The 14,267-nt window shown below is 39.6% G+C and overlaps 1 protein-coding gene across 7 annotated transcripts in view; it reads left to right on the forward strand.

Moving 5' to 3' along the window:
* The window catches only part of NELL1 (neural EGFL like 1), a 271,852-nt gene that overhangs the window by 252,115 nt on the left and 5,470 nt on the right, over window positions 1–14,267 (forward strand). For 4 of the 7 annotated variants that reach the window (XM_071808817.1, XM_071808816.1, XM_071808819.1 and 1 more), the window contains 2 exons: window positions 587–727; window positions 9,233–9,426. In XM_071808817.1, coding sequence (XP_071664918.1) covers window positions 587–727; window positions 9,233–9,426 — 335 coding nt within the window. The remainder of the gene's footprint in view (window positions 1–586; window positions 728–9,232; window positions 9,427–14,267) is intronic. The other 3 variants (XM_065839270.2, XM_071808818.1, XM_065839269.2) reach the window with 2 other exon arrangements.

Raw genomic sequence — 14,267 nt, forward strand, 5'->3', positions numbered from 1 at the left:
CATGGATTGCTTTCCCTGTTTGTCACACACTATTATACATATATGAGGTGTTTCTTTTGATCATATAAATGAAAGAGATTGAGTATTGTTTGCAAAGTGTTCTGGGCACCTTAAGTGCTCAGTAGCTGCGAATATCACAGCTGAACGCTCAAAACAAATCCTGAAGAAAATGCTCTTTTTTCCCAAGGTGTCCTGGGACGTGCAGTTTGTAAAGCAGGATTATTTCAGGAACCTGCCGAAACTGGAGAACCTGCCCTGCGATGCTTTATATGCACAGATAAATTAATTCTGAGTTAAAAACAAAGAGCAAAAAAATATCTGCATGTTTGCATTTCTAAACAAATCACGGTATAAACAAATGGCTGGTGTGTGGCAAATTCCATGATGTGTAATTGTTCTTTTTTATTGTTATGTGAGTCATGTTTTAAATGTCTGTTGTTGGGAACCGTAATAAACCTTAATCTATCTATTAAATGAAGATTAAGATTTTTTAAAAAAGCACCTAACAACAACAAAAAACAAACCTAAAGCATTGGTGTCAAAGGAAATTAATTTCCTGGCTGGCTTGTGTTTTTCTCTGAGGCAGATATTGATGAGTGTGCAGAGGGGATCATTGAGTGTCACAACCATTCACGCTGTGTTAACCTCCCAGGGTGGTACCACTGTGAGTGCAGAAGCGGTTTCCATGACAATGGAAGCTATTCTCTTTCCGGGGAGTCCTGTGTTGGTAAGCAATGATCACCATAGCGCTTTTTTTTTGTTCCCTCCTCCTCCTGCATGGTGTTATAAAGTGACTACTGAGCCGCTGTCCTGAGCAGTGGCTGTGCTTACGGCTCAAATGAGAACGCAAGCGAGCGTGTCTGTGTTTGTCGGCATCCCCGGCCGCGCGGTGCGGGTGCTGGTTCAAGATGCGTCGCGTCTTTGAGTGGTTATTACAGGAGGGAGGCACTTGGAGATCCAAAGTGTGACTTACTGCCCTTAGCCATTTATCATAATAAGTTGCTGCAAAACCTGAAGTCAAGTAGGCTTTCTGGGGAGTGTAATAGGCCACAAGAGGGGAAGAGTTGGGTTTCAGTTTTCAAATTTCACCAGAGTGACGTGGGAAAACATTTGGGCTATAGCTGTGTTGCTTTGATTTGTTTGTTTTTCCATTGTTTGGCATCTCCATCATTTTATTTTTAGAATTACGCAAATAGCATCAAGCTCTTTACGCACCATGTTTGCAGAACAAGACCCTAACAGCATGAATGGAGAGGAGGTTTTAGAAGGTGTGGGTATTTTATCAGATGAGTTCAAAGCTGTTTAGAAAGGATCTCATTTTAGCTTCTATAGAGATACAGATCAGCTTCTCATAGTACTACATACAGATCAGTTTCTCCTAGTTTTATGTCCTTTCTTTGCAATTTCAGTTAATTCATCCCTACTCAGTTCTATGAATTTTCTATAGAAGCTTTTCTGCTGCTTCTGTGAAAGACACTTTTTTTTTTAAATAAACACTGTAAGTTTCCTTTATCATGTCCATAAGTGTGAAGAGCTCTTTCTAAAAGAGTTAAACTATACAACTACAGTTAAAATAAAAATTTGTACTGAAAATACATACATTTATTTGTAACTTGTAACAAAAATTCCCATCTTTCACAAAGTTTGGCTGTCAGAAGTCCTTGGGATAAGCTAGCATCGTGATTTTAAAATGCAGCGATAATTATTTTCAAACCCAATATTTTGTAGGTTGTCCAGCTATGTTAGCTTCTTACACATTGTCCTAAGCTGGTTTGGAGCTCAGTAAAATCACAGATTCCCAAACGTTAAGAGTTTTCCTCTGGTTTATTTAAATACTGTGAAAGGAGTGATGGGACAGAGCAATGTTGAAAATATTTGCTTTAGGAGAAATCAAAGCAACAGGACATAATCTTCGAAAAACCCTGATTGCAACTGGGGGCGAGGGGCATTTGCAGCACTCCGGGTCCCCCATACCTTGTCAGGCTGAGCTTATCTTGCTGGTTTAGGTCTAGGAACACCTAATGCTCAGGGTGGTCTACAGAAAAGACCACCACATAAACAAGACTTGTTTTCAGCAGCTGGTTCAGTTGCTGAAAAAGTCACCATTGCTCATATCGCTATTAAAGGGAAGGGCGCTTGGCTACCTGACAGCACAAAGGAGCCCAAAATACTCTGTATTCTGTGGAGACTGAAGTTTTTGTGCAAACAAACTGCCCTCGTTTGGACCTGCGCAGCGTGTTGGAAGTTGGTGAGGTGCGGGGCTCATCTTGCCATACACAAGTTGTAAACAGAATGTGAAATTAGCAGGGTTATTTTAACGAGATAGCTCTCCTCAACCATCTGCTGCAGGGTACCAGCGAGGAAGAGAGTAAACCAGTTTATTATATTCCCTTATACTGGTTAGCCAATTAAAAATGAATCAGAAGATTCTGCTAAACTTGTATTGACAAGTTTCAAACCATGGTGTTTATTTTAAAGTGCAACTTAGAATTGGTTAAAATGACAGATAACACTGTACACGTTCCAGCTTAGACTCGGTTTCTTGAACACTGACTTTCATCACGTTGAAGTGCTTGTTTGCATGGTGGAGTATTTAGAGTCAGGGCCAGAGCCATTCACTCTATTTCAGATAAAAGAGGGTACATCTGCTTAGCAACAGCATTTTGTCCTGGAATACTTTCAGTCTGCATACTGTGAAATCCTGGGGTGTACCTGAGGCGGATTTGGGCCATTGCCTCTCAGTATGTTTTGAAATGTTTCTTCTTTATCCATGAAGGACAAAACTCGGAGAATAATAAATAGGCTAAGAACGTAAATTAAATAAATTAACCTTCCCCCTCAAAATAATAATATTTGAAAATCAGAAGGCAGTGGGAGGGAAGACTCAGCTCTGACAGATTGCACAAAGCTGGGGCAGCTGGTGGCTTTTGCTGGATGCATTTGTGTACCTGGTGGTTGACCCCTCTCCCCCCGTTCGTGTGTAGGTGGTTCTGGAGCTGAGTCATTGCTTGCAGTGTCTCTGCAGTGTTGCAGAACGTTTTGAAAAAATAACATCGATTTGAGAAGCGCCGTGATACCTCAGTGCTTCTAAAAGCTTTATTCTCCTTGGCTAGGAGAAAACAGTGGAGTTTGTCACCTGGCAAGGGACAAATGTGTAAATCAATGGATGTGGCGGGGAAGGTCATAGCATTGCACCAGAGCTTGGGTAATAAGGATGTATGACTTAGCCAGGCCACTTCAAGCTTGGGAAAACTCTTTTATTGCTTAAAATATCAACCAAAGGCAGCTTTGTAAAGGTAATATATTTCCATGGGCATGCTTTTATCAAAGATGTCAGCTTCATAAGGTGATGGTGAGCAGGCTCAAATTAAGAAATTGTAATTTAATTTCCAGCGGTAGCATTTTTATGAGGCACTGGCCTTTCACAATATGTTATTAAGAATACTGCTTGCAGACAAAAGGCAATTGCTATACTAAGTTGCTACCAAAGTTTGCTTGGCAATTAAAACTTGTTAGGCTACAGTTGCTGTGTTGTGTTTTACCTTTTTTATTTTAATAAAAGCTTTGCTACACTTTACAGTAAACAAACAAAACCACTTTAGAGAGAACTATGAGTTGTCATATGATACATATCCCAGTATTAACTACCATCTACCATCTTGAAGCAACTGGTATATGTTGTTTTTTCCCTGCGCTAAGTACCTGTTGCCAAATAGTTCTTGTCATAAGATAACTACTGAATAAATTCTCAGCACTGAATTTTCAGTGGTAACGTTTAAGATTACCAGAACAAAAAAGAAGGGGAAAACTAGCAAAGAAATGCTGGATTCTGGGAAATTAATAATATCCCTCAAAGTTCATTCCCACCTACAGCAGAAAAATAAAAGCAAATGAAATTATACTTCTAAATCTCCATCTCTAAGTGAGATATTTCTGCTGTGGAGAGAGCTGTTCAGACCTTGGCACGCAAGATTCTTCATTCTGTTTTTTCCATGATGTTTCGTGTTTCTGAGTCTTCTACATTGTGACTTGCAAGCACAGGAGGAAGAAAAACCAAGGCAGCAGTCCCTGTCAGTTGTTGATTTTTTTTGTTATTATTTTTTAAGAATTGTGCACATTTTGTAGCAAAGCTTGACACAGATCTTCCTCCAACCAAAACCCCATGGGATTCACCCCAGTTTTTATCCTGAAGGGTTGCATAGCTAAACCTCGCTGCTGGGTTAGTGGGGAAGTAAAGGCTGGAAAAAAGGTCAGAGTAGCAGTGTGAGAGAGAAAACTCCCCGTGTGTCGGGTGCCCACAGATGGTGGGTGCAACAATGCTCCAGGGTGAGGGGTAAATTTGGTTTAAAATCACTTCCTGAAGCTTTCATACACTCCATAGTGTGCCGCGGTGTTGGCTGTTACCTGGATTAGAAAGTCAGAGAAAATGAGGTCTGTTCTTTGTTACTTTTGGCCCCTTTCTGTGACACACAAAGAGCCAGACTCCTCCTTTGAAAATCTTCTTATATGCCTGAGAACTGCTTTTCTATCTGTGCTTTGAGAAGTGGGACACAGACAGAAAGGCTTGTGTGTGGAACAGAGTATCCAACACCAACTCTAGAACCTGCTCATAATATCACAGTCAGTGTCTGTGGATTTTATCCTGCAAAATAGAAATTATCTTGCTTACTTTCTATTTAGTAACTTCCGATTCTTGTATTCTGAAAGAAAGTTGCATTGCATGTCTTCAAAGTAATTGTGTTTAGTCATTTCTATTTTTCTAGAAAGCATTAGTAAATCCTGTATTCAGAAACTAATTTACTATGTGATGTTCTTTAATAGACCATTATGTCTCTGTAGAACAAAAGTACTATCATAAAATATTTTCTAACTAAAAATGTATCTGTTTAGTGTTTTGGTTTTTCTTCAAAGATGAGTCCCAGTCACTTTGATTTAGAAAGAAGGCAAATACATTAAGTAGCAAGTTGCCTGTGAAAAATGATATGTCAAAACAGTGTTTAGTTAACTTGTACATACATTGCTTTGGGAGCCCAGCATACATTTTTCACGTTAACGTTACACTGTAATGGTTTAATGTACCATAACAGTTAAAATTAGCACATTAGTAGGATTCTTTCTTCTGCTACAGCTTATCATGATATTACAGAGCAGCACTCTGCATGACTTGCTTGCACACATTTATTAAGGTGCTATAGAAATGTCATACCCTTAAAACCTGAATAGCCTTGAAAAGAAGAAATGAAGTAGCTGGGGATTGGTTTAAAATTTCAGTGTAGCCAAGTTAATGAACTTGTGTTGATATGTACAGTCATGCTTGTCTTCTACCCCATTCAAATACCGTGGCCATGGGACCTCTCATGATATCTGAGGCAAATTACTTCTCCTTACAGCCAAAAAGGATGGAAAAGGAAATTGCATCTCGGGGGATTATTCTGTTCCATTTTGATTCTGATTTCTTTTCTGCCCACATTACCAAACTGTATTTATATATTTTGAGAGTATACTGGGAAATGAGCACGTCTTGGGTGGTTGGTTTTCTTTCTTTTCCCATCCACAAAGCGTGACTAAGTTGCAATGTGGCTAAAATTAATATAATCAGGTACTTGTTGCTGTACATCGGCTTAAAGCAGCAGAGATTAGGGGTGTTTGAAGAGTGAAGATCAGTTCTACCATAGTCCTGTGCAATATCTGAGGCGACGTGGCTTGGAAACAGTCACTTTGCTGTCAGCTGTAGGCTGTTGATAGAAAATAGCATAAGGTTAGCGTTACCAGCAAGATTCTGATTATGGTTATTTCTACTGTATTCTTATATTTCCTTGAAAAGGAACTGTGTGGAGGGGGCAAGTAAAGCTCTGCCACTTTTACTTGGATTAATTAGTAGTCTGCCACACATTATCTCAATATAATTAATAAGATTGCAAAGTCCTATTTCAGGGCTGAATATGAGTTTTCACAGGCTGACAGGATACATGAACTAATCCCCCCAAAATCAAGACAGAGGTCTTGTTCTTGTGTCATATGCATGGAAAGACTGTGGAGCCTCCTTGCTGTTTCATATATGTACTTGTCCATTGTTCTTCAAAGCTGCTTGATTTATAAATGAGTATTTCATCTTCTTCCTACCTAGTGTCGTTGTAGTGGGAAATTTGTGTGGAGTTTTGCCTTGGCCGTCATTAAACATTCCAGTTTTGGGCCCCCATCTTCTGAGAGCAGTTGTGGAAAAGGAAATGAAACCTGATGGGAGTGTGGGGGATTTGAGAGGAGCAAGGATTTGAATAATATAAAAATAATCTATATGCAAGAGTCTTATAATAGAATTTTCATATTCATTAAAAGATTGTTTTGGACATGTTCAGAATTTTAAACTAGGCTAATATTTCAACACCTAAGTAGACACATTAATTCCAGTTCTTAAGAGAAATTTCACACCAAATATGAATATTTTCTTCAGTGTTTTGCATAGCTATCTACATGTTGATCTCGTATCAATATGAGCAAGTTCATATGATATCCATTACAGTGAAATACTTTCTCAAGCTAACTGGGGACCGACAATAAGGGAGTTTTTGTCAGGGGATTCTTTTCTTCCCTCTCCCCATCTGGTTTGAGGATGGAAGAGTGAGAGGGACAAAAACTTGTTAGGTTTATAACTTATTTTCCTCAAGAGACTGGGGACATCGGCTGTTTGTTCTGGCTTTTAGAAATGCAATCAGCGACAAGAAAAAACTGCCAAAGGGATGTTCTCGGAAAATTAGCTCTATTAAAAGTTCAGCTGGCAGTAAGTGCAGTATCCCAGCCTTTTGTATTTGATTAATGACTACAACTTTAAAATAATAAATGCCATAACATAATAAGAAACCATCATTTGCATAAAGAACGGAAAAAAAAATGAGCAAACTGAGTAGCAATTAGGAATTTATGTTCACGCTATGTTACTCAGCTCTGCTTGATTGGTTTCTTTGTCAGGAATGTCCCATTTACCAGTTTGGGCTGCTCTTAATGGGAGCATCCTTTTTATGTGTGCTAAATGGAGAACAGCAGTAGCAGTTCGTAAATAGGGTGTTCTTCCCTTTTGGATATGGATAACAGATTAAGTTGGCTTTGTGCAGTGTGAACAGGTCTGTGCTACTGAGAATATGAATAATGTTAGTTTCTAGTAATTGCTAACATCTGGCTTTCCATAAATCTGTTAAATTACATGGAAACAGAATTAGATTTCTGTGTCATAAGTAAAGCAATTACATGGAACTCCGTAGGCAATATGGCTTTATATTCATCTGTGAAATCCTTTTAGTTTTGAACTGTGAGAGCAACCCTTCTAATTTGCACCATTATCCTGCTACATCACATATATATATATATATATATATACACATATATATATACACACACATATATGTATGATATGTATGTTATTCAAGGAGCCCTTAATATAGTGAAGAAGATACGAATGATAAATACAAGTCATAGTCTGTTGATAGGAAAATGAGATATGTTAAAGACTATTTAAAGTAGCTGTTTGGGTATAATTCATTTCATAGCAACCCCTTCATAGTTCTCTTCATGTTGCTCTTAATAGTTTTTTACCTCCTGTGATACTCTGGCCCTTGTTAAACAATACACTACAAGTTTTAATTTCTCTTAGTTCAGCACCTTTTAGTGGCCCTTTCAAGTACTCAGTACTGTTAAGCTACACATTAGAGCAATAATGTTATTTCTTGGCAATTGAGATTGTCAGGGCAGCAAAATAGAGCATCTTTAGGGAAGCCTGAGCGATGAGCAATTGAATCGAGCTCTCAGGCCCCTGGGAATGTGTCTGAGGAAGGACTGGCCTGCAGCTTAGCCTGGGATGAAGCTTCTGCAGTGGAATGGCCTCCAGCTCCCCTTCAGGTCCATGGGCACAAAGAGGAGCGGCTGTTGCTCCTCTGGCTCCGTTGTGCCGGCTGATTTCACATTTGATCAAATCCGAGGGCGTTACCACATTTCCACTTGTTCCTGGACTATTTCACCATTGACATTAGGAATTTAGTAACCAGGTCAGAGGGAATTTAGTGATTTGATTGTTATTGAGTTTCCTTCCACAGATTGAGAGAATTTTTGACATCTTTTAAAGTTCTGGTTTTCTGAGGAGGTGGCTTTTTGAACTCATGGCAACCATCCAAAACATAAGGCAACGAGCTATCACATCCACCTAAACCAGACTTATAAGTAATTTTCTTTGTAAATTCTATTGAGTTATTAAATGTGGTGTTTCAGAAAGGAATTAAAAGTACTCTTGAGTAATATGGAAGAGTTAAAAACTTCACACTATCAATTAATTTTAAATGGTGAGGATTCTTCCTTGTAGTTTCTGAATTAATATAATAGTGTTCTGGAATTCTTGTGATAGAAACCATCGTATGCTTCTAAAGGATTCTCTTCTCAAGTCTTTCTTCCACTGTTGCTTTGGTTTCATTGTTCATGTTGCAACAAGACAGACCTACCAATTTACTGGTATTTTCTCTGGACAATCCCTCAATATGTTAAGAGCAGCTCAAAGTTATTTTCTGAAAGAAACACCTGTTTTTCATAATGTGCTTGAAAATCTCATGCTTTCACGGCACGAAACCCTAGATAAATTCATATTGCATAATTATATTTTATCCTCCAAAAGCAGTTTTAATAAGATACTGTATTTCCCTTTTTTCTAGTGTATAATGGTTTTCTTTTGTTACTTATTTCTTTGTGTCATTGCTAAATCGTACCTTTTCTCCATAACTTCATTTTCTGATTTCTTTCTTTCTTTTTTGTTTTTTTTTTTCATTCACTTGTACCTTCCAGCAATGGGAAAAGTATAAAATTGACCACTTTTATTATTATGGGAAATGTTGATTATGGTAGGAACTTATGAAGTATAGTGCCTTTCTATTTTGGTGTAAAATCCAGCATAGGGAATGGTTTAGCTGACAGAAAGCCACTCTGCTTATTTACTAGTTTCCAGTCACTGCAAAATCATATACAAAACCAAAACAAACACTGAAGAATAACCTAAAAAATAGATATATAAATATGTGTCTATATATATATAAACTTAGTGTTTAATGTCTAGCAAGTAAATATGGACGATATCAGAAAGAAGGTACCCATTTGTACCAGTAAGGCAGATGGGCGGTAGTTATTTAATACAGAAACGAAATTTTCCCTGTGATAAAAAAATAGATGTGCAAAGCATTATAAATCTGCTGTTTTGCAGATATCGATGAGTGTGCCTTAAAGACCCACACCTGTTGGAACGATTCCGCCTGCGTGAACCTGGCAGGAGGGTTCGATTGCCTCTGTCCGTCCGGGCCATCTTGCACTGGCGACTGTCCCCATGAAGGCGGCTTCAAGCGGAACGGGCAGGTGTGGACCCTGAGGGAGGACAGATGCTCCGTTTGCTCTTGCAAGGTGAGGTCCAGCTGGTCTGGCTTTCAGGAGTCTTTTAATGCCCAATATTTCCACGGTGTTGGCAGAAAAACCAGCCCAAGCCCAGGGTGCTGAGGCAAAAGGTAAGTTCTGTTGTGGGCACTGAAGTTGTGATGGGGAAATCTTCTGGGAACGTTGAAAACTGTTTTCAATTTCTGTTTGACACGAATACACGTCTCTCAGGAAAAGCACTGTAGTCAACCATCTTCCTTTTGGTGGTGTTTCCCTTGACTTGGAATACAGGTGAATTAACGGGGTGAGAAGGAAGGCCTGAGTGTGAGGACCTGGCAGCAGGTGCTTAATTCCTCAAACGAAGAAGGGCAAAGAGCAGCTTTGTCCTCCTCATCCCGGGTTGGCTGTGGTGACAGCTCTCCCAGTTGAGCAATGCAACTCGCTGCCCCTTGGAGAAGCCACATGTAGTATAAGGAGATCTACTTTATAGTTAACTCTTAAATCAGGGTTTTATTTGTTTTATGGGTTGTTTCCCTCCCCACCCTGGAAATTAGTGGTTATTTTCTGAGTGTTGCAACTAATCTAAAACAACATTTAGCTCTCCTTTCTTCATTTTCACTAATTAGAGAAGAGGAGTGCTGTCATTGAACTTGGAAGAATTTTAGGAGTGCACCGAAAAATGGTTGATATTTATGGCCGCTTTGACCTGAGATATTCATAGCAGCGGTGAGGCTGTCCTTAGGCACAGCTCAGCACTATTGGCCCTTGCGTTAAGTCCAGGAAAAATGGGATTTTGACCACTGTGAAAAGCTGAACATACAGCATGAGAAGTGGCCTTTCGGTCCCCAAGTCTTAGTGCTGCTGAGCCAGAGAAGCATTAAAGGGTTTGGGAGGCACAAGGGGGAAGAGTTGTTTTGAAGTTGCAAGAAGCTGAAAGCCTCGTAATTCTGTATTGCAATAATATAGCAGAAAGGAAAATGAAGATTTTTAGAGTGAATAGAACCTGCAAAGTATGCTGCTGTTTGGGGCTCAAAAGGGAATATGTTCTTGTTACTTGCTATATTTTTTACTTCAAGTAGCCTCAGGCTCCCTAAAACTCCTCCCTTCAGAAGCTGAAGTGTGCAGCTCCACTGAATATATATCAAGCTTTTATTGTAATCTTGGGGAACTGGCTGGCTTATGAAAGGATTTCCAGTCAATAGAATAAACAGTTTAATATATGTGAAGACATCTGGTCTGCCTTTGCAGAATTACGACTATTAGTATTCCCACTTTAGATTGCTTGTGATTTGCTTTATTTGCCATTTCTCTGCACTTATTTCTTATGTTGGATGTTCTTATTAATATATGAAAATATACAAAATGATTAACTAGTATGTAGATGTTTTAAACTAGGCCTGACACTGTTGCTATGACTCTTCCTTTATACCTTCCTCACTTTCCATTTTTTTCCCCGTGTGAATTAACAACACATTCAATTTCACTCCAGTCGCTGCCTTGTTTCAAGAGCCAAATTCTTGTCAGGGAGAACAGGGAGACCTCCTTCTCTATTATATCCCAGGCAGGATGTAAATTCTTCACTTGGTGTTTGTTGAAATATGGTATTGAAACCTATTTTGCTGAAGCCACACGGGGAGCCGGCCCCGTGCAACCTTTCTGTGGCTGCCTCGGTTTTCGGTGAGGAAAAGGACAGAGTGTAACTAAATCAGTCTGTGTACTCCTTGCTCAAACTTTGAAATGATCCTACTCACAAATCAGCATTTCAGATTCGAAATGATGTTTGTTCTTTTGGCTTTTCTTTTGTTATGGTTATTTTAGGAAAGGTCAGACGGATGTATTTTGTGCAGTGGCTGAAACGCGTAGGTCTCGTCTTGAATATGTTTTAACTTAAAATCTGGTGTAAGGGAAATGAAATACCTTAACTTCTGAAACTTGTTCTTTGTGGAGTATGATATTATGGAGTATAAGAAATTATATTACTTCATTTACATAGTGAAACAAAATGTCATTATGGAAGCACAGGGGATTATTTCAGTGTTTCATCAGACCCAGTCTCTTCAAACCATCCTCGTTCGTCTGAGTAAATATAAAGTTTCTGGAAACAAATTCTCAAAACTATAAATTAATACAGTACCTTAAGTATATTGGATGTATCTTCTACAGGGATCTTCCTGAACCACCGTGGATTTAATACACAGGACTGGTAAAAGTTTGATGGGGAGCTGGGAGCTGTTTCTCTCTCCCTGCAAAAACTAAGCCTGGCTGTATAGTCTAGCGATATCTGGGCTTTTGAGTCTGTTTGCTAATTTTAAAGACACCCCTCCAGTCCCAGTTTGACAAAAGCCTGGGGATAAGCACAGCACAGGCAATGAGCGCGTGTGCCGAGGTGAAGCGTGTTCCTGATGGTGAGAGCGGTTGGATGGTTTGGTTTCTGCAGGGTCTGATTTCTGTCCAAATTGGCCTTGGGGCTTGTGGAAACTTGAGTCACCCTTTACAGGAATTCCATGTGCGTCAGCTTTTTCTTTGGTTAGAAGAATTTTGTGTTCTTACCGCTGATTTTTAGGAAGTGTGTAGAACTGATTCAGTGAGGAAGGTGGGGATGGAGAGGTGCTATTAATATGCTGTATGTGATTACCCACTGAAAGGAAATAAGTTGCTTTCTGTATATTTCCCAATTTTCTCTATATTTCTCAATTCTACTACAGAACTGCAAAGATGCAAGTGAGATGTAGCTTAAGAGGCTTTGTGTCACTGCAGTGTATGGATAAAAATGTATTTTGAAAGGCATGGAACTAATGAGGTTGTAGATAAAACACAGTTGCTAAAGAATAGAGTATCAGTGTATTATGGTTACCAAAAGGTCTTGAGCAAAATCATCAGGCTTGTCAATGTTCTGGAATACGGAGAGTAAAGGCAATGTAAAAGGTTAGCTGCTCCCCAGAGGCAAGAGCACGGGAGCTCAGAGGAGCACAAAACTACCAGCATTGTCGCCAGCTGAAAGGAGAATTTGAAAACTAATCTTGAAGGCTCGAAATCTGAATTGGAACGAGGCAGACAGGTTATTGAAAGCTGTTATTAATCAGCTCTCCGTTATGGAAAGGAGAGAGACTGATATTGTCAAGGATGTTGGGTTGCCCGGACATGCTGGCACAACCTGGAGCCGCTCAGCCTGGCAGAGCTTTTGTGCGGAGCTGCCGCTGATGCCTGTTCCGCGGTGCAGGGTGGAGGATGGTTGTGGGAAACACCTGCGAGAATGGAGATTTAGTCACAATTCACCACCAGGCTAGAGATGAAGAAGAAGTTTTTTACACTGAGGGTGGTGAGAGCCTGGCCCAGGTTGGCCAGAGAGGTGGTGGATGAACCAGCCCTGGAGACATCCCAGGCCAGGCTGGACGGGGCTCTGAGCACCCTGAGCTGGTGAAGATGTCCCTGCTCATGGCAGGGGTGGCACTGGGGGAGCTTTGAAAGTCCCTTCCAACCTAATCTTCCTTATCTTATGATTTACTCAAACTGCTGAGTAAAGAAATAAAGCTTGTCTATTCCTTCTCCCACAGCTGAAGCAGAAAACTAGCCATGAGCAGAGGATCTTTAGTTATCTTAATTTGATACAAAACTAAACAAATACTGTAGGGCAGTCTAGTCTTATGCCCTGTGGTTGGCAAAAGCAGTTCAGACCTATGCTAACCTAGCATGTGTTCTACATTTCCGTAATGCTGTGTTCTCTTCAGCTTTCCTTGTTAAGCATAAGAAACAAATTTAATTATTCTTACAATGGAAATTGATAGTCTAATCAATTCAAAACTATGATGAAATGCATCAGCGAACACTGACTGATGTGGATGTTGCGATTCCCTAATGCTGATTTTGTATGTGTTGCCTTGTGGCCAAGCCCAGATTCCTGCATCAAAATACAAACAAAACAACCTCCCATACTACATGCTGTGGTGATAGCTGTTTCGTCTGCCTGCAGAAGAGACATCCTGGGCTGCTGTCACTCTTTAGTAATCCATTTTTAAAAGGATCAAGAGGAAATCCTGTGCTTTGATAAGTCGCCCGTTATTTGGTGGCAATGAAAAGCTTTTCCTTCTTACATCAGGTACAAGTTTACGGACTCAGAACGAAGTTATGATAAGAATGTGGAAAAACTGCAATGAAATGAGTGGAGTTGCTTTAGGAATTGTGTGGTTGTGATCCAAAGCAGAATATAGCTACATTCCTCCCACAGCTCTGCCTTCAAATTGGCTGCAGGAGATGCTTTGCTTGAGTAAAGACAAGTCCAATAACACACTGAACGCTAAAGAAGTGAATGTCTCCTCATTGTTAACTGTAATTTCAGTTCTCTCTGGCATATCAGTGTGTTGGCTCACCTACAGTAAGAGATATAATTTCAAACACGATCATCTGTCCAATTCTCATAACTGGAATTAGAATCAATTTGTTTTGCTGTGATGCAAAGAGAATATATTATTTTCCCTTCACATGCAGAAACAATTCTTTGTTTATCTCAAACAGTTCTGTTTAATGGTCTTTAACAAAATGAGCCATCCAATATTGTAAGCAAATATTTAGCAAAATCATATTTTGGAGAACCTGTGGAATACAGGCCCTCTCTAATACGTGAACGGAATTATAACGAATGATGATAAGTCCATTCAGCTTTAAGCTGCTGTACTGTAGGTCCAGATGTGGAACAGAACCAGTGGTGAATTCAGGGTGAAGAATGATGAGTGCTATTGTGATTTTGCTATATTGGGGTCAGATGAAGTTAAAGAGACTACCTTCTGAAGTTTGATTTATTAATTTGAATTCTTCACAGTGATACAGTCAGTTAAAATAGTGCTAAATAAATATTACATGTATCAGAGTGGCAA

This window comes from Patagioenas fasciata, chromosome 5 (genome assembly GCF_037038585.1).
Source record: "Patagioenas fasciata isolate bPatFas1 chromosome 5, bPatFas1.hap1, whole genome shotgun sequence".
Taxonomy (NCBI): domain Eukaryota; kingdom Metazoa; phylum Chordata; class Aves; order Columbiformes; family Columbidae; genus Patagioenas; species Patagioenas fasciata.